At 37.7% G+C, this 24855-nt stretch overlaps 5 protein-coding genes across 15 annotated transcripts; 3 read left to right on the top strand and 2 right to left on the bottom strand.

The window, feature by feature from the left end:
• Positions 1–271: 271 nt before the first annotated feature.
• Positions 272–3177, top strand: tmem150c (transmembrane protein 150C). 2 transcript variants are annotated; one of them, XM_029445543.1, is made up of 8 exons: positions 272–459; positions 1245–1328; positions 1610–1663; positions 1736–1771; positions 1854–1921; positions 2010–2137; positions 2209–2386; positions 2570–3177. In XM_029445543.1, the coding sequence occupies exons 2-8, from the start codon at positions 1255–1257 to the stop codon at positions 2773–2775; spliced, it is 744 nt and encodes a 247-aa protein (XP_029301403.1). In that variant the 5' UTR covers positions 272–459; positions 1245–1254; the 3' UTR covers positions 2776–3177. The 2 variants fall into 2 exon arrangements, with proteins under 2 accessions (XP_029301403.1, XP_029301404.1); XM_029445544.1 differs by having other exon boundaries at positions 315–384.
• Positions 3178–3591: 414 nt separating this feature from the next.
• enoph1 (enolase-phosphatase 1) lies at positions 3592–7869 on the bottom strand. The gene is made up of 6 exons (XM_029445542.1): positions 7507–7869; positions 6328–6429; positions 5862–6064; positions 5206–5338; positions 4885–5008; positions 3592–4566 (listed from the first exon to the last, which is right to left on the bottom strand). Exons 1-6 carry the CDS (start codon positions 7588–7590, stop codon positions 4427–4429), a joined length of 786 nt encoding a protein of 261 aa, XP_029301402.1. The 5' UTR covers positions 7591–7869; the 3' UTR covers positions 3592–4426.
• Positions 7870–7949: 80 nt separating this feature from the next.
• hnrnpd (heterogeneous nuclear ribonucleoprotein D) lies at positions 7950–13270 on the top strand. 8 transcript variants are annotated; one of them, XR_003833232.1, is made up of 9 exons: positions 7950–8449; positions 8806–8974; positions 9539–9700; positions 9895–10026; positions 10149–10248; positions 10868–11014; positions 11117–11211; positions 11567–11668; positions 12445–13270. XR_003833232.1 is itself a non-coding variant. In XM_029445540.1 (8 exons), exons 1-7 carry the CDS (start codon positions 8283–8285, stop codon positions 11185–11187), a joined length of 948 nt encoding a protein of 315 aa, XP_029301400.1. In that variant the 5' UTR covers positions 7950–8282; the 3' UTR covers positions 11188–11207; positions 12445–13270. The 8 variants fall into 8 exon arrangements, 4 of the variants coding, with proteins under 4 accessions (XP_029301400.1, XP_029301397.1, XP_029301398.1 ...); XR_003833231.1 differs by having other exon boundaries at positions 11117–11668; XR_003833234.1 differs by lacking the exon at positions 11567–11668 and having other exon boundaries at positions 11100–11211.
• LOC115017238 (vesicle-associated membrane protein 8) lies at positions 12840–15690 on the bottom strand. Of its 2 annotated transcripts, none has more exons than XM_029445546.1 (3): positions 15551–15690; positions 14599–14769; positions 12840–13467 (listed from the first exon to the last, which is right to left on the bottom strand). In XM_029445546.1, the coding sequence occupies exons 1-3, from the start codon at positions 15551–15553 to the stop codon at positions 13330–13332; spliced, it is 312 nt and encodes a 103-aa protein (XP_029301406.1). In that variant the 5' UTR covers positions 15554–15690; the 3' UTR covers positions 12840–13329. The 2 variants fall into 2 exon arrangements, with proteins under 2 accessions (XP_029301406.1, XP_029301405.1); XM_029445545.1 differs by lacking the exon at positions 15551–15690 and adding an exon at positions 15131–15375.
• Positions 15691–19045: 3355 nt separating this feature from the next.
• Positions 19046–24355, top strand: mat2al (methionine adenosyltransferase II, alpha-like). Of its 2 annotated transcripts, XM_029444850.1 has the most exons (10): positions 19046–19120; positions 19314–19484; positions 20321–20398; positions 21514–21636; positions 21721–21833; positions 22243–22386; positions 22818–23036; positions 23132–23314; positions 23709–23842; positions 23930–24355. In XM_029444850.1, exons 2-10 carry the CDS (start codon positions 19409–19411, stop codon positions 24030–24032), a joined length of 1173 nt encoding a protein of 390 aa, XP_029300710.1. In that variant the 5' UTR covers positions 19046–19120; positions 19314–19408; the 3' UTR covers positions 24033–24355. The 2 variants fall into 2 exon arrangements, with proteins under 2 accessions (XP_029300710.1, XP_029300709.1); XM_029444849.1 differs by lacking the exon at positions 19046–19120 and having other exon boundaries at positions 19219–19484.
• The last annotated feature ends 500 nt before the right edge of the window (positions 24356–24855 follow it).

The following is a 24855-nucleotide window of genomic DNA, read 5'->3' as shown; positions in this document are numbered from 1 at the left end:
TCTACTACAATTCAGAGGGAAATATTGTACTGTTATTCCACTATTTTACCACATTTTTAACATCTTTTTTAATTTATACTTTATATACTTTAAGTATACCTATTATAATAATAATAATAATAATAATAATAATAATAATAATTGATTATGATGCAGGAGTATTTTTTACCACCCCTGCATATAAAATACTGTATTTATTTCATTACAATCCCACGCTTTTATTTTGAAGGAGAGATGCCCAAACCGGAAACTTGGCAGATAAACTAATTCTACCCACGCACAACACACAACACACCTCCACGACGACACTATCACACCTTTAGCAGTATATGGAAGAGCTGTTAGCGCATTTATCACCGACCATAGGTCCAGATAATGTAGCTGGTAAGTGTATTTACAGTTCACAGCTGTGACCACTGCGCGGTAACACCGGGGAGAGAGTATCTGCAGGGTGGACAGGTAAGTGTTGTGTCCTTCTGCTCACTCCCTGTTATTGTTATTGAGTTTCATTTTGATGCAGTTTATTAAATACATATAAAACTATAGAAGTAAACTGTGAGCTGTCTCTCCTGTAATGTTAATGTTGACATGTCTATCTCTCTTTTTTAATTAATGTAAACTACATTAAAACATATTAAGCCAGCTTCCTGCACAGCACACAGCATTTTATATATATAAATATAAATATAAATATATAGCTGGCTTAATATATATAAATATATATACAAATAAATGTATATATATACAAATACATTTATATATATATTTATATGTGTATATATATAAATATATATTTATATATATATATCTATAAATATATATTTGTAGATATATATATATATATATATACAAATAAATATAAATATATATATATACAAATAAATGTATATATATAAATATATTTACAAATAAACGTATATATTTATATATATATTTATATGTGTATATATAAATATATATTTATATCTATAAATATATATTTATAGATATATATAAATAAATAAATAAATATATATAAATATATACAAATATATATATATAAATATATATTTATATATATTTATATGTATATATATATATATATATACAAATGTATATATTTATAGATATATATAAATGTGTTGTAATGTATCCTTACTGGAAGTGATATGTGTTTTAATCTTTTTTGCACACATGTCTGCCTTTTGCATGCAAAAGAACATCTTCCAGATGAACTAACACAACTTCTTCCTCTGTGTTTTCAGAGGAGACAAGATGTGGAGCTGCAGTCTGTGGGCTCTTCTCCCTCCCGTGTACTCTGTGTTTACTGCTGCTGGACTGTGGCTGGTGTAAGTTCTGTTCATTATAGGACCACCTTTACATAGTGGCAGGAAGCTTTGGACAGTTTCTCTTCATGTTAAATGAATACTGAGGTTAACGTGGCGTTTACAGCACCTGAGAGTTCTGGTTCATCTGCAAAATGTCAATGAAAGAAACAAAAAAAGATTCCAAAGAGATGCAAAATGGCTACAAAGAGACACTAAATTACTACAAAAAGACAAACACCTACAACACGCAATGTGTACAGTACATTATAACTGTATTAATCTTTAATATTGTGTTTTGATAGATACTTTGTCGCCGTCAATGATGAGACGATAGCACCACTGGGTTCAAAATACAAGTAAGACTGAAACAATATTATCGACAGCAAATATTTCTTTATCTTTGTATTAATGTTATTATTTATTTCCAGGAGAAGAAATGGATCCTTTTATCCTCCCTACATTAGGTACGTACTCATCTTAACAATAAAAGTTATTATTGTAAATCTTTATTCTAGAACAACAAGTACAAACGTCTCCTTCCTTCAGTGTTGCAGGCAACTCTCCACCAGCCAGCTGCATCTTCAGCGAGGTCATGAACTTGGCTGCGTTTGTCGGTAACAACAGTGTCGATCGTGTTATTAATGTCATAATACAAATGTGCCACAAGTTGAATTATTCATTTTCCGTTCTTCTCTATTTCAGGGTTCATCATTGCCGTCCTCCGATACCTTCAGCTCAAACACGTAATGGACAAACAGTGGCTGAATTTCGGCAGTATGGTGGTTCTCTCTTTTGCCTGCTTCGGAATGACACTCGTAGGAAACTTCCAGGTAACGTGCACCACTGACACATGCATCTGTTTGACTACACATGAGAGTTAATTGATTGTTTTTGGTTTTAGGTATTCACTGAGGAGATGATCCACAATTTAGGCACCTTCATGACATTTGGGCTGGGGACGCTGTTCTGCTGGGTGCAGTCCTACATCACCCTGAGGGTTAATCTGAAGAATGAAGGCAGGAAGGCTGGTGTCCTCCGCTTCCTGTTGTCTGGATGCATCACTGTCTCCATGATACTCCGTATCCTTTTACTCAGACCACGATAAGAGAATCATGAACATATTAGTTCAAAGGTAATGACATAAAAGATTTTTGTATCTGTAAGTGAATCCTGCATAAAACTCGAGTTCACAGGTTGCCAGGTTGTCTTCACGTACCGTAATCCCTCATTTGCACGTCTCATCCTTAACTCGCCTGCTGCAGACTTCTCCCTGATTGCTCAGCGTCTCCACATGCAGGCAGCTCAGTGCCAGTGGGCGCTGGTCATGTTCTTCCTCACCTTCCTCAGTACTTTTGGCATCGAGTTTCGTCACAACCGCTTTGAAATGGTGTGCTCGGAACACTCTGGGTGTCCAGTGAGCCGCTCAGAGACTTCTGAAGTGTCCAGGTACCAGCCGGACCAACTGTGAGAACGTTACATTGTCTGACGTTTAAAGCTCTGCAGGGTTAACTGCAGGAGACGCATGAATCAGCAACTTAAAATGCATTTACTCCGTCTTTAAAAGCTGTTGATGTTTTACACTCCACTGTTACACATGTCCACTTCTACGCATGTTCACAAGTGAAACGTGTGCTGGTTGATCAACATTCTTTCGTTACATGCAACACTTCTGTTTAAACGTTACAAATGTCAAAGGTATTTTTGTAACTTCAAATGTTTGAGTTTTTGTATGAATCTATGGAGGGTATGATTTAAAATGCAAGTTTACACAGTAAGCAATCAGTCAACAAAGAAAGCAACATTTTGTTTTTACAGTCTTATGTGTTGATAACTTTAGCAGCGATGAAAATAAAGAAAACTGTTCTTTGTATGTTGCACTTATATTGGTTCGGCTTATTCGTAGCTAATAGTTGAATTCATATTCTATTGTTTCTGTATGTTGCACGCTTATTTGAAGCTATTGTTCTGCACTTAACGGATTGTACCTATTTGAAGTTAATGTACTTGTTAGATTCTTGCTGTTCGGAGTTGTATCCTCGTGATTGTTTGTAATGATGCGTTTTCATTCCCAATGTTTCTGCATCCTGTGATGAAGCTGAAGGCAGCAGTTTAGTTCAGCTGGAAACAGACTTTAACTACCTTAAAAGGATTCAGTGTTTCTCCACCACAATTTGATTCCTTGCGGGATCAAGACTTTAAAACACGATTAGATTTGGACCCTTTAATCTAAAGTATTTTTTAAAACGCAGTCAAACATAAACATTTGGACTGAGGGAGAAGAAGCTTCTGTGTGAGACAAGGCATTTATTGGAAGCATGTTTGTAAGATTATCATTTCCTGAACAACACCAATTATGTTTCACACACACACATATCAATTTGGCAATTCTTTTTTTCTAAAGGTAACTTTCCAACACCAACATTACGAGGATGGCACATTTAAATAGACACCATTCACCTGCGAGGGGACTAATTAAGACAACGTTTGAAATGAGAACTTGCTGTCAGCAGCACCACTGCCGAGTGCATCTATACTGTAGTTCTACTTTCTAAAAACATTACAACGTTTAATCACTGGATAAAACTTCATACAGCTGCAACACGTGTGTATGTGTAGAGGGGGAGGGAGGGGGGGGGGGGGGAAACGGCACATGGATGGAAAATGTTTACAAAACGGTGACAAATACAACACATACAGTTGGAAAGATTAACGTCGTAGAGGTTCAGCAACTGAATACGGTTCATCTAAAAAAGGTAAAAAGGTCATGTGCAGTTTCCTTCGGGTTTGTCGCTTCCTTTTATATTTTCTGTGCTCGTCCCGGTCAATCAAATGGTCCAATGAGAGTGATGTTCCTACTACGCTTCGTAGATCTGTCTCCATACGTGGTGAAAGGCACCCTGAAAGACCCGGGTAGATCGACTCCTTACAGGCCGGGACTTCTAACTGAGTCCCAGCAGCATCTCCTACACCTTTTGAACTGTCAACGTGGAACAAACAAAAACATTAGAGTTGCAAAAAGGAGAGAGGTGAGGGGGGGCTGGGAGGGCAAAGAAGAGAAGGAACAGGCCATTATGAAATGAAGTCGGAGAAGTTCTCCCCGTCTTCCTCCACGCTGTGTGTTAAGCACGTCCCGTCAGTTCAAGTTGGCTAAAGGATGTGACGAGGTTATAGTGGGCCCTCTCGTCATCCGTCAGCTCCATGTTTCCAGGCCGGACCACCACCACCGCGTTCACCCCGGCCTCTTCAGCGGCTTTAGCCTCTGCAATGACAAAAACATGCAAGTATGGATATAAAATTGAATCCCATGTTAATTGAGCCTTAAAGTGAAATGCATTTAGATTTGTTGGCGTGCTGCGCTCTTCAAACTTAACATCTAGAAAGGCTTGCCTTCCAGATTATGACCACGGTTAGCGACAATGTTTTGTTCACTGTCGTGGTGCAATGCCAATGATTTCACACTATTCCACTGATGGTGAGAACGTGTCATGAAGCACAACGATGTGCGTCTTTGTGAGGCGGTGCGTCAAGCTACAGGACTGTCATAAATACATGCTAATGCTAACGCTAACACACGTACCTCGAGTGACGTCGGTCAAGAATGTGATTTCCTCAGGTTGGCAGCCAATCCTCTCAGCAATTCTTTCATAGCTTTTACCGTCCACTTTAGCTCCTATACTGGTGTCAAAGTGACCGTCTAATAACTGAAAACACGTGAGGGGAAAACAAGAAGAATATCTCATGAGTCACAATATCTATAACATTAACAGAATCGGGTATTATAATTGCTTTTAATGTATTAACAAACGCTCAAATAACCGTCTAAACAAATGTAATGTCAGTGTTTTTACGGCTATATGTTATTCTTCTGATGAGAGAGAATAACATATTCTGCACTTACATCTAAAACGTCTCCTTCAACAGAGTATCCAAACAGGAGTTTCTGTGCCTCCACGCTTCCAGAGGAGTAAATGTAAACTTTTAGTCCTTGTCCTCTCCATCTTTTGAGTGATGGAATGACATCCTGGTAGACCCTGTTTGCAACAAGACGACAAATCATGAAGATGAACATAGTTTAATTACTTTCATAAAGCTCATTGCCCCTAATTTAATATCATTATATCAAAGTCACCTGAGAAATCTAAACTTTGTAATGAATTTGAGCATTGGTTTACGATTGTTTTTCCACTTTCAGAATGGAATATATAGAAATGACCTATTTATTTAATTAATATTAATTGAAATATTGATAAATCGGTTCAGAGAATTCCTCTGTTAGTTTTGTTTGTCACAATACAAACATATAAATAACTTTCTGTGATCAAATAAAAACATCAAGAACAAACATTATTCTATTTAAAATATGTTTTACATGACCTCAAAGTTATTATCATTTTAGTATTTCCTCTAATTTGCTATAAGGCTGCAATTTACAATTGTTTCCATGGTCGATGGGTACATACAGTATTCATGTTCTGTTTCTGGAAACTTTGCCAAGTAATTACTCAAGTTTAAACGCATGAATTTTGAAGTGAGGAAAATGATCAGTGTACTTACTCGCCTTTGATTCTCCCTGAAGAATAAGCTGACCTCCACATGTGACCCTGGAGCTGTTTGAGTGCTGTGGACTTCCTGTCTGCTGCCATCTGCCACAGCACATTATCCATTACCTCCCTAATGGCCTTCTCCTCGTCTGTGTGAACCGTCTGGTCCACGGTGTGGACGGGGCACGACCGATGCTGTCTCATGTCCTCTTCAATCTGCAACGACAGGCAGGCGCTTTTATTAAGGAAGCATCAAATCCTCGGCTGTCAGGAGCGCAACCTGCTTCATGAGCTTTTTCATCAGATTTATTGATTTAAAATATGTCTAGCATTTTATTTTATTGTCCACAGTTTTATCATTCCCCGTTTAAGTCTCAATAATTCACTCACTTCGCAGTTGACTGTTAAGAGATTAAGAGATTTTAGGCAGGAAGAGTCTTGAAATTTGGTTCAATCGTGAAAGCCTGTCACTTCGTTACCTGTTTCTTTAGGAGATGAACATCTTGTTTGCACTCGTCTTCCTCCCAGTGGGTAGACAAGTACTCCTCAAGATGCTCCCTGATGTATGGAAATAAGATATCCTGAAAAAAAAACAAAGTGGAGTCATTAGGCATGTTAACAAGAATAAGCTCAACAACAAACAACAATAAGCTCCTTACAGAGGGAACACAATAAATAATTCAGACACAAAATGTACTGGTTCGTAAACATTTAAAATACTTTTCCATGTCATTCATTGTCATATTTTGACTGCTTGTGTATTATGTTTATGTAATGCTATGCTGCATTCATGCCGTATGGTATGAATGAACATCTGGATGGATTCACGTCATCATGATCACAAAGTTGCTCGTGTGAGAAAAATAAATACCAAGCATTAACAATATAGTACAATATCCTTTAAACTTGGGTTTAATTATGATTATTGAGTTGTCCATTTTCGTTTTTTGGCACTTTCATATTTCATAAAAGTCAACAATTCGTGTCATGGATGTTGACGTGAACATTTGAAAGTTGCGTTATTTAACTGTAATATTGCTTCTGTTTAAATATATTTTTGGAGTAATCGGGTAAACAATTTACGCTTTACCTTTGAGTCTGTGCTCCCAATTTAATGTTTTTACTTAAAATTACTTTATTTATGTTGACCCCTGCCATGTTTTGTTACTTTACTTTATATTTATCCCGTAATTTCCGTTTGTATATATTGACTTATGCGTCTGTTAAATTTGAAATATTACTGTGTATTCGTTTCATTGTATTGTTAACCGATTTAACATTTAAAAAATAAATTAAAAACGTTATTTACATGTTGGAAACTCGTAATTACGACATCTCAGATATGACGTGAACGGGGCATATGGTCCCTTTTTTTGTTTTGTTAATCAGGTAGTGACTAAATATTGAAAATTGTAGTTAGTTATTTAATGTACACACAAATGGAACAATGAAGGAATTGTACTCGCAGAAAAAGAACAATATCGTTAAATTGAGATATGACTCTGCTATAAATCCACAATGGTCAAACGCCGTCAAGCTAAGCTGGTTTAGCTGGTTTAGCTGCTACTGGTGACAGTTGCCCGGTTAACAGTCGACGTTGAACGTTGCATAATTAACAAACAATGCTGAAAACAGCAGACCTGTATAATATAACTTACCTTTACAAATGTGATTGGTGTTGTTGTTCCCTCGATATCAAGCAAGACTGTACTGGTACAAGCAGGAATTGAAACAGTGGCCATTTTTAGGAGAGTCTGCAGCTGGTTAGCTGACGTTAGCTAATAATTAGCAACACCACAGTGTTAAAGTAAGCGCTCCTCGCTGGTTCTCTAACCCCGGGACAGGTGAAGCAGAGCTAAGGTTATCCAAGCGTTAAGAGATGTACCACCTGGTTAGTTGTTAGCCACTAGCTAGCTGTGCTTTGCCATCACCTTCGCAGCTAACACTGACTTGACTGAAAGAGCCACACATGTTCAGAGCTGTCAGTTCAGGCCGCAGCTCCGTGGGGGCGCTGCTGAGCTTAAATCTGCTAAATAATAAACAGTCGAAGAAGAAGCAAAGGAAAAGGCCGCAGCTCCGTGGGGGCGCTGCTGAGCTTAATTCTGCTAAATAATAAACAGTCGAAGAAGAAGCAAACGAAAAGGGGCTGCGATGAAAACAAAACGACGCTCACAAATAACCCCTTTTATTATAGCTACTGAAACTAAATTTTGCCTTTATGAAACACACTTTTGCATAAATTCAGACTAACTTTACAATTTAATTCACGTGGACAAACTAAATAGCGTGATCTATTTAACGTCAAGAGTAACAGATAACGATATATGATATTAGCTTAGCCTTAGCTGTCAACTGACAAGACAACTAGCTTAGCTTCTGTAGGCAATTTTGACAGCTTGACTTTTAACGACAACTTTTTTTAAAAGACAAAACGATGTCGGACGATTATGAATTCAGCGATGACACAACCATGATGCGAATGGAAGAGGATGGGGAGGCAAACAGCGATGACCCGATGTCTGCGGCCGGGGACTGTGGCCTGATGGGGGGCGAGGCCGAGGGATCGAAAATTGACGCCAGTAAAAACGAGGAGGATGAGGGGTAACTTTACGGCTACATTATACCTATCTTACATTTAAAACATGTTTAACCAACCAGTGTGATGCCATTAAGATTGTGTTGTACACACTACGACAGGTGCAGTTTCCCAGTGGTGGAATTAACTAAGTACATTAAGTAACGTTACTGTACTCAAGTACACATGTGAGGTACTTGTACTTTACCTGAGTATTTCCATTTCGTGCAACGTTATCCTTCTACTCCTATAACGTTACATCTCGGAGGCAACTATTGTACTTTTTTATGACAAGATTTTGAATGCAGGACTTTTACTTGTCGACTATTGCTTCTCTGTATTATGAATTATGATTTCTTTACATGTGCTGTTTTGTCCATAGGAAGATGTTTGTAGGAGGGCTCAGCTGGGACACGACTAAGAAGGACCTGAAAGATTACTTTTCCAAGTATGGCGAGGTTGTAGACTGCACTTTAAAACTGGACCCAATGACTGGCCGTTCAAGGGGCTTTGGCTTTGTGCTCTTCAAGGAACCTGATAGTGTTGACAAGGTATTGTTCTTCTCCCAGAAGCAGTGTTTACATAACCCCTAACCCATATAATCTGTAAATCAGAGTGCATATCTTGTATTATTGCTGTATTTGAAGAATCTGTGCTACTTTTGCTTATTTTTTTAGGCCAATGGGATGCTTAGCACGATCACTTGCATGTAATTGCCTGAAAGAAAACTTTAGAGGCATAAACTGGGGATGAATCAGCAACAACAAAACAATTATCAGCGTCTTAAATGGGGCAATTTGCTTCTTTTCTCTCTTGTAAATCTTTTGAGTTTTGGATAAAATTAGCAGTTATGTCTTTTAATAGAAAAAATAAAGAATGAATGAATTGACATAATCAACCGGCAGATTCATTGATAATAAATAGTTGAAACCCTACAAACAAAGTGAAACAAAATGGGGTCCCAGTCCGATTTATTTGCCTTACAACAAACAAACGTTATCTGCACTGGGGTCAGATGTCTTTACTACAGACAATCACCTTCAAGAAGTTTGTGAATTAACATTTAAAGATTATTTTTCTATGTGACTCCTTTCGTCAATGGATTGTTTTTGAAGGTTGCCACACAGAAGGAACATAAACTCAATGGAAAGGTCATTGACCCCAAAAAAGCCAAGGCCATGAAGAGCAAGGAGCCGGTAAAGAAGATCTTTGTTGGCGGTCTCTCTCCAGACACTCCTGAAGAGAAAGTCAGAGAGTACTTTGGTGCCTTCGGAGAGGTATATAAGTTTTCTAACATTCCCAGATTTGGCTTTTAGTCGGTGCTGTGGCTCATTGCGATCTTCTTTTCGTCCATTTTATGAATTTTGTTCGAGTGGGTCTGCATGGCTGACTTGCCTATTGTTTCTTGTTATAAACAAACACTTGTCTATTATTCTATATTATTTTCTACATTCATTGATAACGTGAACAGGTGGAGTCGATTGAACTTCCCATGGAGAACAAAACAAACAAAAGAAGAGGCTTCTGCTTCATCACATTCAAAGAGGAGGATCCCGTTAAGGGGATCATGGAGAAAAAGTACCACAACATTGGACTCAGCAAGGTACAGGCTCTTCTCTGTCAAATCAAACTTTATTACCTGGTAATTGGTTTGGCACATTTAATGGTGACTTTTACAACATGATCACTGTGGAAATAAAACTTAATTGGTTTTTCCTTTTTTAGTGTGAAATAAAAGTGGCGATGTCGAAGGAACAGTACCAGCAGCAGCAGTACTGGGGGGGCAGAGGTGGATACTCACCCAGCTCTCGAGGAAGAGACGGTGGTGAGTGGAGAAAACTCCAGTAATTCAGTTCAAATCACAAAAAAAGAAAAGAACAAGTGAGCATTGTGCTGCTACCGTTCTCTCTTTGTGTTGTTGTTGTTGTTGGGTAAATTAACATTTTACACTGAAACTTATATATTTTTTAAAACACACACATACATAACTAAATAAAATAAGAACAGTCATCACATTTAGATATTCAAACATAATATGATAAAGCCCTAAAGTGGTTTTGTGCTGCTACATTCCTTTTTAAAGTGTGTGTTGGTTGATGCTCGCTCTACTTCTACAAGTCCTTGTGCGTCAGAGTAAGTCGCTGCCTCGCTCAAGAAATAGTCCGGCACAAAACACTCCATAAAACCACAACGTTAACTTTCACTCCTCTGTTGTTGTACAGATCTTTTGTAATCAAATACTTTAATTTCTTTATCAGATGTAATAAAGGGTTAAAATGCCCAATAATGTAATAAGAACAATGATTTTTATTTTTTACATAAGAACAATAAGAATCAGGTGTAAACAATAAGCACAAGGTTTTGTGATTAGAAGTTTGAGACGAGTGATGTGTGACGTTGTGTGATTCAACATGTTGATTTAATTTAAATCCTTTTAATTGCAGGTCCCAATCAAAATTGGAACCAGGGTTATGGCAACTACTGGAATCAAGGCTATGGCAATTATGGCAATTATGGTTACAGTGAGCAAGGATATGGAGGATATGATTACCCTGGCTACAACAACTACTACGGATATGGTGACTACAGCAGTAAGTCAAACACCCTGATGAGCTTCAGCTTCATGTTAACCTTTCCAATTCTTACTTTTGAAATGATAAAAACTTCTGAAATCAGATTTTGTGCCACACTAGTAGATCAATCTGGTGGATATGGCAAGTCGCCACGACGTGGTGGTCACATCAACAGTTACAAGCCGTATTAATGGAGGAAACTCATCTTCAAGTAGGTATGTAAAGACCAAAATGCACCTCTTTCTTTTAACTTGAAGTAGTTATATTTAATTTGCTGTTTGGTAACATTATGTTTAATTTCCTCTTGTAAATTTCTTTTTCTCAGCACCCTCAAGTGCTTTACAGTAGTGGTAACATAGAGGCTACACTCTTGTGGCGATTATTTTAACAGCTGGCCTTCTGCTGCCTCTTTTGCACCTTCTTTTTTTTTTTTTTTTTTTTTAACTGTTAAGTTAACAGGTAAAGTACTGCTACTACAGTAAATGGATGCCAAAGTTAAGGATGTGCAAGGAAACAGAAAAGGAAGTATGTTGTCTCCTAACTCTGACATACCTTGTTTGTACCTGCCAGCGGAGCTTCCTTGCAGGCCATGAGCTGACTCCCAGATACTCTCAGGGCCCGCTCAATGCGGACCGGGTACGAGAAGCATACGCTCTCGAATGCTGCCATTTGGTATGGTCTTACAACATCCTGTATCAGCATTTCTAAACTAAACAATATGGGACACGTCCAGCTTTGTCATCTTTCTTTCCATTTTAATTTCTTTGCAACTGTTTGTAATGTAAAACTTAAAATATACACATGTAATTGTCATTTTTTACAGGCCCTTACTCCCCCACAAGTAATGATTTTCTAAACATGTAAAAATAACTATTTGCTTTTCAAAGGATACGTACAGCATTCTCTGGACTTTCCAGTTCCTATTGTTAACATATGCATTCCTAATCTTATCTAAAATGCTTGTTTCTTTATTTAGCTCTTGTAGCCAGTAGTCCATGAGCTAAAACTTGGTTTGTATTTGGAAGAGACTGTGTCGGGGGGGATGAAGTGCTTTACTTTGTGTACATGTATTGCTCTGTTTTGTGTTACTGACAGCGATGGAAAAGACTCCTCTTTTGTAATTTTTTTTCCTGTAACAACACATTTTCTCTTATAACCTTTTGTAAAACAAGAAGAAGTTTCCTGAAATTTGCATGTAATGTTTTCTTTAATGTGTATTTTTTTTGACCAATCGAAGGTTTCTTCCATTTAGTATTTTCACTTCTTCAATTTATTGCACTTCAGGATTTCTCTTTTTTTTTTTTAAACTGTAAAATGTTAAAATAATTTGTTCTCACTTTGTTTGTTTTTTACATCGGACATTATAAACACGGGGGATTCCTTTTTATTTATAATTGAGCAGTTCTTTGTTCATCAATAGCTGATTTGTTTTTGTTTGTTTCTCGCAGGTTTCAGTGATGAAAGGCAGCAGTGGGCTGGTGGAGCCAGACCGACGAAGGTATCCAGCAAACATCACTAGCTGATTGTAAGAACATAATGAAGAGCACTTTGACCTACACTACATTTCCTCGTCATTTACCGGAGTATTTGTTGTGTTTTTAAACGTTTTTGGTGTTTTGCATTTATTTAGATTGCTGCACAGTTTTTTAGCAGTCTGCGCTCCTCATCCCTTCCTGTTTTTGTATTTAATGTTCTCAAATGCTGTTTGTGAAATGGCTTCATTTATTACAACTGAAATGTGTTTGATTGGTTGGAGCAGATCACATATATATATATATATATATATATATATATATAAATATAAACAGTATTGTGGTAGCAAATAATGCATCAAATGCGTTGATACAATGTATCCCCTTTATAATAATCATCAGCCATATAATACATATGTTATTACAGAGTTTGACAGTCATAGACATACAGTATATATAGATATATATCTATATATATATACAGCTAATTGGACATAAAGATAAAATAAAAAATAAACACTCATTTGGATTTGTGATCCTTCATGAAACATTAGTATTGAGTCACATGTTAACGACTGTTGGAGTGTTCAAGGAAGTGTTTTAGCCAAGTTTCCAGCAATATAAGCTCAACATTTAATCTTCTCATCACAAGCTTATCGCAGAACAACCTAATCAATAAGATTGCACATGTTACAAAAATCATGTACCCGTTAAATTGACATTAATATTTCTTGAAATGATCTGAGACTTTCTCGTGAGTGCAATTAAATGCTGCAATGCTCAATAAAAGAGGTGAGCTTTATCCACCGTCTCCATTGTTTTCAGTCCTGAGTTGGTACAAGAGGAGCACAGATAGGAGTTTTAAATAACATTTGTGGCAAAGAGGATGATGAGGATAACGATGATCAGCACAACCACACCGATTATAATCATCATTTTAATGTTTTTCCACCAGTATTTCCTGGCAACCCGTGTGGACGTTCTTTGGAACGAGTCAGCCTGAAAAGAAACATAAAGGAAACCTAATAAAACACCAGTGATGGAAGAAGTATCCAGATCCTTTTACTTAAAGGGGAACTCCACCAATTGTACACATCTAAGTCTGTTTACAGGTTGTAGGTAGTTCTGTTGCGTACGGGGGGGAAAGAGTTGTATTAAGCCTTTTGTGTCTGATACATTTCAGTCGCGTCTGAAGACTATACATTTGAAAAAATAATAATAATCTTGGGGGTGTGGAGTCAAAAATAAGTGAGTTTACCCCACATCTGTAGCCGTTGCTCATCTCTGCTGCAGGCTAGAGGCTCCAGGGTTCAGTAGCCACTACTAGCATAACACACCAGACTTAACTGTTGGCAATCAAGTTGCATTGTGGGTAATGTAGGTGCCAGAATTTGTCTGAAAGCTGAATCAGTGGAGTACTCTTTTAAGTAAAAGTACCAAAACAATTATGTAATGTCATTACAAGTAAAAGTACAGAACAGTGACATTTAAATATACTTAAAGTATCACAGGTGAAAGTACTTTAAATGTGCACCCCCCCCCAAAGGGTCACCAGATAAATCTGAGGGGTCGTGAAATGATTTATGGGCAGAAGAAAAAGCTTAAAGTTCTGATACACGAGTTTCATTTGTTAGACGTTTCTCAAATGTTTGTGCCTCTTTGTTAAACACAGGGATCATTTCACCTCTTCGGACCTGAACAGGTGCTTGAATGAAACCATTTGGGAAGTTTAAAGGTAAATGTCTGATGTTTTTTTTGGTTTGGAAACCCCTCTTTCATGAGCTTATATATTTTTTTGTCTGAAAAGTAACTAGGCTTCTCACTACGGCTCTAATATAGCAAGTAAAACGTACAATATTAACCTCTGTAATAGGACTGTCATTTACAGTCATTTGTGTGTTGCGTTTAGGGAACAACACGTATATGATATGTTCATGATATTATCGTTTACGTATTATAAACATCAATATTTCATATTTTAAATAACACACTTTACGACACCCCTACTCTGAAATGTAGTACAATGTGTAATGTAACAGAAATAAAGTACAAGTATCATTTTAATGAGTCTTATATGAAAACTTAATGTATAAGCATGAGGGGAGAGATCCTTCATGATCAGATACTTACAGACGCCTGCAGGTCATCAGTCTTACCGATCAGATCGTCTAATCTGTCCCCCCTCTCCAGCACTTTGGTGATGTTGTCTTTCAGAATAACTTTAACCTCGTTGACCTGACCTTGCACCTGGTCGAATTTAGCCGACGAGCCAGAGGGCGGTGACTGAGAGCGTGTGTCAGCCTGAGAGAGAAACGAGGGGAAATTGTTCTATTTGTTAAGAATCCCCGCAATTTCACCAGCGTGCAGAAAGCCTCGCTGAAGCCAAACGGGAGCATCAACCTCTGTAAACTTACTTCCTGCAACTGAGTTAACAGGAGAGAGTGCTATCAGCTGTGAGTCAGTTTACAGGGGCCTGTGTGTTCGTCACATGAAAACCTCGAGCACCGTTTTCATAAAGGAAAGCTGGTTAACAGAATGTGCAGCATGGTGACATGGACCGACCGACGGGATGATATAAAGATGAAAAACAATATGATGTGTGATATATAAAACATAAACAATATTTAACTTAACTTCATTGTATTAAAAGGACACTACTCACCATAGCAGCCCTGTGTCACAACCAACAAACACCCTGTTCAATCCTCTCGTTCTAAATACAAGTCTCCACAAAGTCCTGTTATCCAGTCCTGCCAGTATAATAAACAACAGATATCTGTGCCTCTTGTCGCTGTAGGCGTCGCACAGTAAGAGCTGAACAAATGTCTGCTGAAGGTTGCACCTCTCCCGTGTTACTCATTAACGACCTGTTGCCTCAATCAAAGTCTCATTGGCTGAACGGGAGCCGGTGAACGTCGCCACGCCGAACTCAAGAGATCCTGAACATGCAGTACTTTCATTTCCTGTTTTTCAATGAACTCTGCTACCACAATTTGTAAGCAGCGGTTTTAGTTATTTGAGACAATAAAAACAACACATTTCACTTTCAAACATATAGTCCCAGTTGTTTGTGTTCACTTACCATCAGCTGTCCGAGCAGGCAGGCGAGTGTTGAGCTGATGTGTCTGTGCAAAGCTCTGTTTTCAGCTGAGAGATATTTGCAAGGCAATAAAGGGGTGAGGTCACACTGTTCCTTCACTTCATTTCCTCATCCTGTGTGATGCAGCTTGTTATTTCAGCAAGTTTATGCATGTAAATATGCCTCGTTCCAGCTGTAACGCATGACTTTACCCAAGTTTAGCGCTCAGAATTAATTGTGTGACAGTACTTCCAGTTTCTAATCATTTTACTAGATACATTTAAGAACAATAACTCTAGTAAAGGTACAAATGTCCCCTGTTTTCTATTATATGTTATATATTTTAATTATTATGACTGATGCTTTAATGTGTAGCATTTCACTTCTGAAGTGAAGGTTGAGGTGCAGCTTATTTAAATTGTATTAAAATTATATTTTCTGCATATAAAATATACAAATGTAGTACAATATGTCTCTGAGATGTAGTGGAGCAGAATTATAAAGTAGTATAAAATGGAAGGTACAGAACAAGCTGTTGGGTGCTGTTGTAAGCAATGGGATTCTGTTCTAAATCAATTCCACCACTTTTTTGTTTCCACTATTTCTGCTTTTTCTTCTCGTGCATTTCAACACAGCAACCAAAATGTGCAAACATCAGAACTACACAAGGGGGAAGTGCAGCTGGCAGCTCAGATTGCACAAACGTAGTGCTGTGATGTTGTCGATGATGTTAGATTGTTTTGCATATGGCGGTGCGTACTTTATACTATGACAGCTGTTTAAAAAGAGAGAGAGGGGTAGAGAGACAGAGAGAGAGAGAGAGAGAGAGAGAGAGAGAGAGAGAGAGAGAGAGATGGGGGGAGAGAGAGAGAGGGAGAGAGACAGAGAGAGAGAGAGAGAGAATGTGGGGAGAGAGTAGAGGGATAGAAGACCTAGAGACAAAGAGTATGTGAGAGTAGAGAAGAACATATGTGACATAGAGATCGAGAGATAGGTTAGATAGAGACAGATAGTGAGAGATAGATAGAAACAAGGACATAGAGATTGAGAGAGATACAGATAGATCAGATAGTTATTGTTATAGGAGATTGATATATTTTATCCTAGAATATAATGGCATACATTGACATCAGTTAACATATGTGAGATGATATCATAGAGATTTAGTATGATATAATATATGAAGCTATAATTGGATAGCTATATCTTACTATTGACATTATATTTTTTAGACTTCTTATTTTTCTCTCTCTCTTCTCCTTTTTCCCTATCTCTCTCTAATTCCTCTGTCCCTATCTCTCTCTTTTATCTACCTAGTATAATCATTGACCCTTATGTTGTAGATATCAGAGCTCCAGAGGCATGAGAGAGTAGAGAGAGAAACGAGTACACATAGTTAGCGGTATGAGAGAGCTAGTTAGAGAGGAGAGATATAGGTATTTGATATATAGTGATCTTCCGTGTTCTGATCTCGGGTCTCCCCCCCAACAAGAACATTATTGACTTCTTTTCTGGAAGACCCTAGTCCCTATGACGTTACAGACATATAGTCTCTGGAACGCCTCACCGTGTACCTACTCTGAGCCTTTACTGCGTGCTCTTTCTCCAGGTATATTTTACTCGCGCTCTGTTACATACTATAGTTACCTCTACGAGAGAAGTTTTCGAGACTATTCGCGTTATATATAATGAACACTGTTTGCACTAATGGATAAGATAGCCTTTTAAGATTATGCAAACTATTGACATTCCTTGAAGTCCTCGCTTTGGTGGATCCTGAGCACATGGGCCTCCGCCCTAGCTCAGTTATGCAGTTAGGTCCGACGAGAGCACGAGCGTCCCGCGTGCGGTTAGCAGGTCCTATACGTGTCCTCAGATGAACGCATTTGATATATACATATATCTCTGAATATTTATATCTACTCTATATCTATTTTTATTTTCTGTATCTACTATCGACCATAAATCTATATTTTTCTACTCTTCTTTCTTCATTGTTTTTATCCCTTTCTTTATACAATTTATTAATTGTTCTATACCTATCTCATCAGATCATGAATATACATATCTATCTTATACTCATAGATATTATCTAGTCTAATCTATATATATAGAATCAGTAGATATATCTCTAGCTAATATATAGGCTCTTTGAGGCAGGTCAAGAAAGGCTTTGATAGGACTTTGTTAGTACTGTAGCTCTACTTCCCTGATGAAGAGGATCTGGCCATGAGTCATCCACACTGAACATTGGGAGTGTCCAGCACTTGGTGAATGCTTGCCAGAAATACTAAAGACACAGTGTCTGCATATGATTGTTTGAAATCAGATAAAAATACAGTATATACTTTAATCTGAAATGTACCTTAAATGTACCTGTATAAATGTATAATCTAGACCACTAGGAAAGACAAACTGTGCAGTATGTGAGTATGAATGTACTTGATGCAACCTTCCCATGCTGATTGTGATTGAGTTGAGTTGATTAAGTAATCATAGTATTCATGGACTTTGTACAGTATTGTAAGCCAACAGCAAATAAACACAACGAATAAGCACAAGACAAATACAAGGGATGGACACAATAAAACGATCACATGTATAGTATAATATAATGCATTTTATTACACTAGCCCTGCAACAAATCTTACTTTTGTGAAGTTTATGATGATGTTTACTCGGCTCTGTGGGAAGCCGTTACATACAAGGCGAACTCTTCATCTGAAACGTAGGTCCGTTTAGTACAGCCTAACAAAAAGGAGATAATTATGTAGTTTATATTACTTTTTATATAGTTATATAAATGACAAATTAGCTCAACCTTAACCAGCTGCAACATTAAAGTTATAAACACATTGATTCATCAATAATTATAATCCAGTAATATAATATATATGATTCTGAAGATTTGGCATAAATAAATGCCTTTACTTTTGCTATTTAAACCATTTTTGAGTACTTCATCCACATGTAACCACATTTAAGATGATTGAGGTGTTATAGTTAATTTATTTCATTGCAGTTTATTGCAATTGTATTTTATTGGTGTATTTGTTTGTATTCATTCATTTTACTAGATATATTTAAGAACAATAACTCATAAAAAGAAATACGGCAACAGTAATCAGCGGTAATACAGTATTCAGATCATTTACTAAAGTAAAAGAGGAAACATTAATATGTATAAATACTCAATTACAAGTACAACTCCAGTAAAGGTACAAATGTCCCCTGTTTTCTATTATATATTATATATTTTAATTATTATGACTGATGCTTGTTTGTATTGTATATTATTTTATTTTTTATTATTTATTATTATTTATTTTAATTGGATTTGTTATTATTATTTTAATGTCTTATTTCTTTATTCATTGTTTATTGTTTGCAGTTTAAAGGTGAAGACCAAAACAATCTGGTAATTCTATTTCAGCGGACCTGCTGCGTCATAACAGCGCCATCTTGAGGCTGTCCGTGCTGCTGCCTGAAGGGTTTTCACTTGTAAACATTTCTCCTTCAGCTCACACAGCCCTTCACAGAAAGCCAAAACAAGAAGGACACGAGTACTTAAATGTGTGTATTTATAAGGCTGTTATTATTTGTATTATTAATAATATTATTTTTATTATTATCAGCCATGTACGACTAGTGGTGAAACGTTGCATCGGTTGTTTTCCATAATCCGCCTGTCTAAAAATCGACTTTACTTCTGTTCAAAGTCTTCTTAGCTCACCCATCAGAGTTAATTATTGTTGTTTCTAATCAGTGTCGGCAGACAACAGATGCTGCTTTCACCTAAAATACAACAGTGGACGTTAATTCAACTTTCCTTGCACCGACCGACCCACCGAGGAGCTGAAGATGAACCCGAGCGGAGCAGCCCGCAGCGGGAAGACTTTCCTGTTCACGTCCGAGTCTGTGGGAGAAGGACACTCCGGTAACTGAGAGGCTCTTCTGTGCTCATGTTTCACTGTGTGTGTGTGCACGTGTGTACTGTTGTAGTACACACCGGTACACTGTATGTGCGTTGTCTGTTAACAATATATCTGTAAATAAGTACTAAATCTAGTGGTGCAAGAAGTATTTACTTTACATAAATCAAAGTAGTAAAATCAAAGTGTAGAAACACTCTGTTACTAGTAAAAGTCATGCATCCTTTTTTTACTTAAGTAAAAGTACAAAGGTATTAGCATCAACATGTACTTAAACTACCAAAACTAAAATAATCATTATGCAGAATATTTATTTTTGGAATAATGTATATTATATATATATATATCACTGGGTTATAATTTGTGAACCACTAATGTGTAATTGTCTAATGTTTAATTTTTTCATTTGGTAAAGGTGGAGCTAACTTTAATTACTTTTTATACTGCCAGGTATCTTAATCAATAGTCAAATGTATCCTATATTAATCAATCTGCAAAGTAACTAATGTAGTAGAGTAAAAAATACAACACTTGCCTCAAACATTTAATGGAGTATTAGTAGTATAAAGTTGCATACAATGGAAATACTCAAATAAAGTACAAATACCTCAAACTTAAGTACTGTACTTGAGTAAATGTTATTAGTTACTTTAAACCACTGCGCTGCCCCCAAAGTCCCTAAAGATTTATTTATCTTGTGCTTACAAATTATTAAATCCCATTCAGTAAATTCTGGCAGTGTCCATTTAGGGCTAATATTCTCAGTATTTTAAAACATCATATGTATAATTATGTATTGAGGCGTCATTGTTCTTTACTTTTACATCTCATGACTTCACAGATAAGATGTGTGATCAGATCAGCGATGCAGTGCTTGATGCATACCTGAGTCAAGACCCCGACTCTAAAGTGGCCTGTGGTGAGTATTACGTCCTTTGATATTCATGTTTATCACATTACGCTCATTAGTCTGTTGAAATGAAACCCCACCGAAGGATTAACTGTTTATCTTGATGCATCCGACTCCTCATCTTTTAAAGTCCGGTGAAATTAGGATGCAAACCTGGGTAATGTCCAGAGTAATGTCACAGACTTCGACTATTCTGTATAAAAGAAGTGGACGAAGCCACCGTGACGTCACCCATCGGTTTGTTGGTTCTACGGTTTTGAAGCCGTGAAGAGATCTTGTCTTTTTGCAACCAGAAGTGACACGAGAGGGTGGAGCTAAATACAACTGAACGCTGAATAAGACATTTTTTAGAAGACTTAAATTAACCATTAACTTTCATGAACTGAAAACACACCGTCCCAGTAAAAAGCACTCTGTATATTCTAATTAATTTATGTAAAACCCCTTCCTTTACTTTTTCCTTTATAAATTCAGGGTCAGGGTCAAAGCAGCTTAATCCCTTCAGGTTATTTCTGCACGTACTTACAGGCTTTAGATGGAGAAGATAATTCAAGTCAATTTTATTTATACAGCCCATTATCACAAATCATTTTTTTTTCCTTTAGGGGCTTTACAATCTGAACAGCATACGACACCCTCTGTTCTTTAGACCCTCAAATTGGATGAGGGAAAACTTTAATGGGGGGGATAAAAGAAACCTCAGAAAGAGCAACGGAGGAGGGATGCCTCTCCCAGGACAGACAGACGTGCAATAGATGTACAAAGTAGACCAGTCCTCAATTTGAATAAAGTAATTTGTCAGATTAAATAAATTAGTTAGTTAATTTCGTTAGATTGCTGCTAGGCAGCGACTAGATCAGTGTTTTCCCTTGAGATTAAAGTTCAGTGCAACATTATCTCACTGGCTGTCTCGTGGCTCATTAAGTCGGCTCCCTCTGAAACATCTTAATTGACGGTAAATCTTGGGTTTTTTCACAGAAATCCCGCTTCTGCTCTCTCCTTGTGACTTTTTCAGTGTATTCCTTACAAAGCTGCTGTGACTGTTTCAGTGAAGCAGTTTGTTCTACATGATACACAGAGTGAGTCAAATTCTTGTCTCGTAAATAGAGAATGTTTTGTTGCAGAATGTGTGGCGAAGACGGGCATGATCTTACTGGTTGGAGAAGTGACATCTAAGGCCATCGTGGATCTCCAGGCAGTGGTCCGAAATACCGTTAAGAAGATTGGCTATGATGACTCTTCAAAGGGTGGCATTCTTGTTTTATAACTTTTAAGTTTGTGCAGAATTTTCTCAGGAATTGAACTGAATGACTCCCAACTGTGATCTGCAGGTTTTGACTATAAGACCTGCAATGTGCTGGTAGCGCTGGAGCCGCAGTGTGAGGAGATATCAGACTGTGTGTTTGAAGGCAGGGATCAGGAGGACATCGGCGCCGGGGACCAGGTTCAGTGTTTCACCTTCAAAGCTGAAATAAAATCTTATTATGCAACAAGACTAAAGGGCAAATTCATAAAAAGGTTTTGCGGCAAAAGGAAAACTGTAATTTTCAAAGCAGCCGCAAAGGGTGGAATGCACCCCTAACTGTACTGCCAAGCAAACAGTGGGTCGGAGTTTCTGTGCTATATGCACGTAGATTAATTACGTAATATGCATACATTTGGTGCAAAGTTGCAAGTATCAGCGGCCTCAATCCATTCTTTGTGAATTAGCCCCTGAGAGGCTACATCCAGGCTCGAAAGCGCTAAGTGGCTGTACTGTTCACCATCTGAGTTAGCATGCTAACATTAGCTAATAAGCGCTAAACACAAGACTGGAGACACTGTAGAACATTTCTAACTTAATGTCTCCTCAGGGTTTGATGTTTGGCTACGCCACAGATGAGACCGAGGAGTGCATGCCCCTAACCATCCTTCTGGCTCACAAACTCAACTTCCAGATGAGGGAGCTGTCACGCAACGGGGATTGTCCTTGGATACTACCAGACTCCAAAACACAAGTGAGCCATGTTAAAAGCCTTACAGAGGGTCTGACTCTGACCTTTTGTTGCGTGACATTCCCCATCTCTCTCCTGTCTTTCCTTGTCAATAAAGACAAAACTAATAAAAAACAATATGGCAATATACTGTAAACAAATATGTACACTATATCTGAATTAAAAGTGGAAGAGTGGTCCAGTTTTAAAGAGGTAGTATTGTGCAGAGGTTCACAGTACAGAGTGTGAGGAAGAGTTTGTAGTGTAGAGAGTTCCTAGGAAATGCACGGTGAGCCTGGGGGAAGTGAGAAGTGTCTGGAGACGGGGGCAAAATAAAAACCACTGAAGAAGACATTGTGACATGAAATATGCCCCAAAAGGTCTACTGTACCTTCACTGAGTTTGTGGAATAAAGGGTTTGCTTTTTACGCTTTCTTTCCCCTTTTTTCCTGCAGGTCACAGTGGAGTACAGCGACAACATGGGAGCCATGGAGCCTCTGCGTGTTCACACTGTGGTCATCTCAGTGCAACACAGCCCGGACATCACCCTGGAGGAGATCAGACGCAATCTGATGGAGAAGGTGGTGAAGGTCGTCATTCCCACCAGGTACTTGGATGACAGAACCATCTACCACCTACTGCCAAGTGGGAAATTCCTTATGGGTGGACCACAGGTGAGTGAGGACGAAACCACAGAGAGACGTTTATATTTAAAAACAGGATAAATGAACGCGTGGGCAAGCAGACGTTGATGTTTTTGTATCATTAGAGTGATGCAGGACTCACAGGGCGTAAAATCATCGTGGACACATATGGAGGATGGGGGGGGCACGGAGGAGGGGCTTTCTCCGGAAAGGACTACTCCAAAGTGGATCGGTCCGGAGCTTATGCGGCACGCTGGGTGGCCAAGTCTTTGGTCAAAGCCGGACTGTGCAGGAGAGCCCTCGTTCAGGTGAGACAGTCTGAAGAAACACTTGTTAAACACGTTTCTGTGCAGTTGTGATGAGTAGTGTGTGTATTTCTGCATCGGCACCATGCAGTTGAATCCATTTGTTGACCCCAGGAAGAAAAGGTACAGCATGCAAAAGCCAATGAGGATCCAAACACACAAACTAATAATAAAACACTCGGTAGCTATTGTGCATCATTTTGCAGGATAACATTTGTTTTCTGAATTTTGACTGAAGAGGTTTAAACTGTCATGAGTCAGTCCATAGTGTGTTCAGCTGATATCCCAGCAGTGCTAACCTCCTATTTGTATTGTGACGTTTGAAGAATAGTTCATAGATTTCCTCATAGCTGGTAAATGATGATTGAAATCATTGGCGTCTGTTCTGCCCTTTTAGATCTCGTATGCGATCAGTGTGAGCCACCCGCTCTCCATCTCAGTGTTTCACTACGGCTCATCGAACAGGGACGAAGACGAGCTGCTGCAAATCGTACAAAAGAACTTTGACTTGCGGCCTGGGATCATTGTGAAGTACGTGTCATTTCTCACATCTGAATCGTCATATTTCTAGTGTTTTTCTGTCAAAATATAACTTTGTAATATTAACTTATTTTACAGAGAGCTCGGTTTGAAGCGGCCGATTTACCAGAACACGGCCTGCTACGGTCACTTCGGCAGAGAGATGTTCCCCTGGGAAAAACCAAAGTCTCTGGTGTTTTGAGTTTTGGGCGTCGGCTCACATTTCAGTTATGTCTTAATAATCAATCGTCAAACAATCACAGAATATCTTGATGTGTAACTGAAGACATACATGTCTCTTAAACTGTAAAAGTGAAGCCCTTGATGAAGATGAATTTAGATTTCGTGATTGAGGAACTTTTTTGTATGAGAAACTAGTTATTGTTAAAATAAAAAGTATTATACAATAAATGTGATTTTTCTTTGTTTTAGTATTGTGGAAGAATTGTCAGGTACTGTCAAATGTATAAAAATCATGTATTTTGGTAATTTGTAATAAATAATTTTTGGTGAATAAAACGCTGCACAAAACTTCCTCAAGTACTTCATTTTAGATTTTTAAATTCTTACTATAATATTTACTCAAGTACTGTACTTAAGTACAATTTTGAGGTACTTTTCTTAAGTATTTCCATTTCCTGCTACTTGCATGTATTTGACAGCTTTAGTTACTTTGCAGTTTCAGATTATTAATACAAAATATAAATCAACTAATAAATTATGATTTACTATGAATAAAGCTACCCAGCAGTTTATAATGTCATTAAAATCTGTACCTCCTTTACCAAATGCAACTTTAAAGTGATGAACACATTAATGCATCAATATTTATAATACAGTAATATAATAAATGTTATTCATCTTGCATAATGAGTACTTTAACTATACTTTAATGCTAATACTTTTGCACCTTTACTTAAGTGAGATTTTGATTGCAGGATTACTTGTAACACAGTACATTTACAATGTAGTATTGCTATTTTTACTTACCGTAAGTAAAGTATCTTCTTCCACCACTGATAATA

This window comes from Cottoperca gobio, chromosome 12 (genome assembly GCF_900634415.1).
Source record: "Cottoperca gobio chromosome 12, fCotGob3.1, whole genome shotgun sequence".
NCBI classification, from domain to species: domain Eukaryota; kingdom Metazoa; phylum Chordata; class Actinopteri; order Perciformes; family Bovichtidae; genus Cottoperca; species Cottoperca gobio.
The sequence above is the reverse complement of the archived record's forward strand: the minus strand, read 5'-3'. Positions and strand labels throughout refer to the sequence as shown.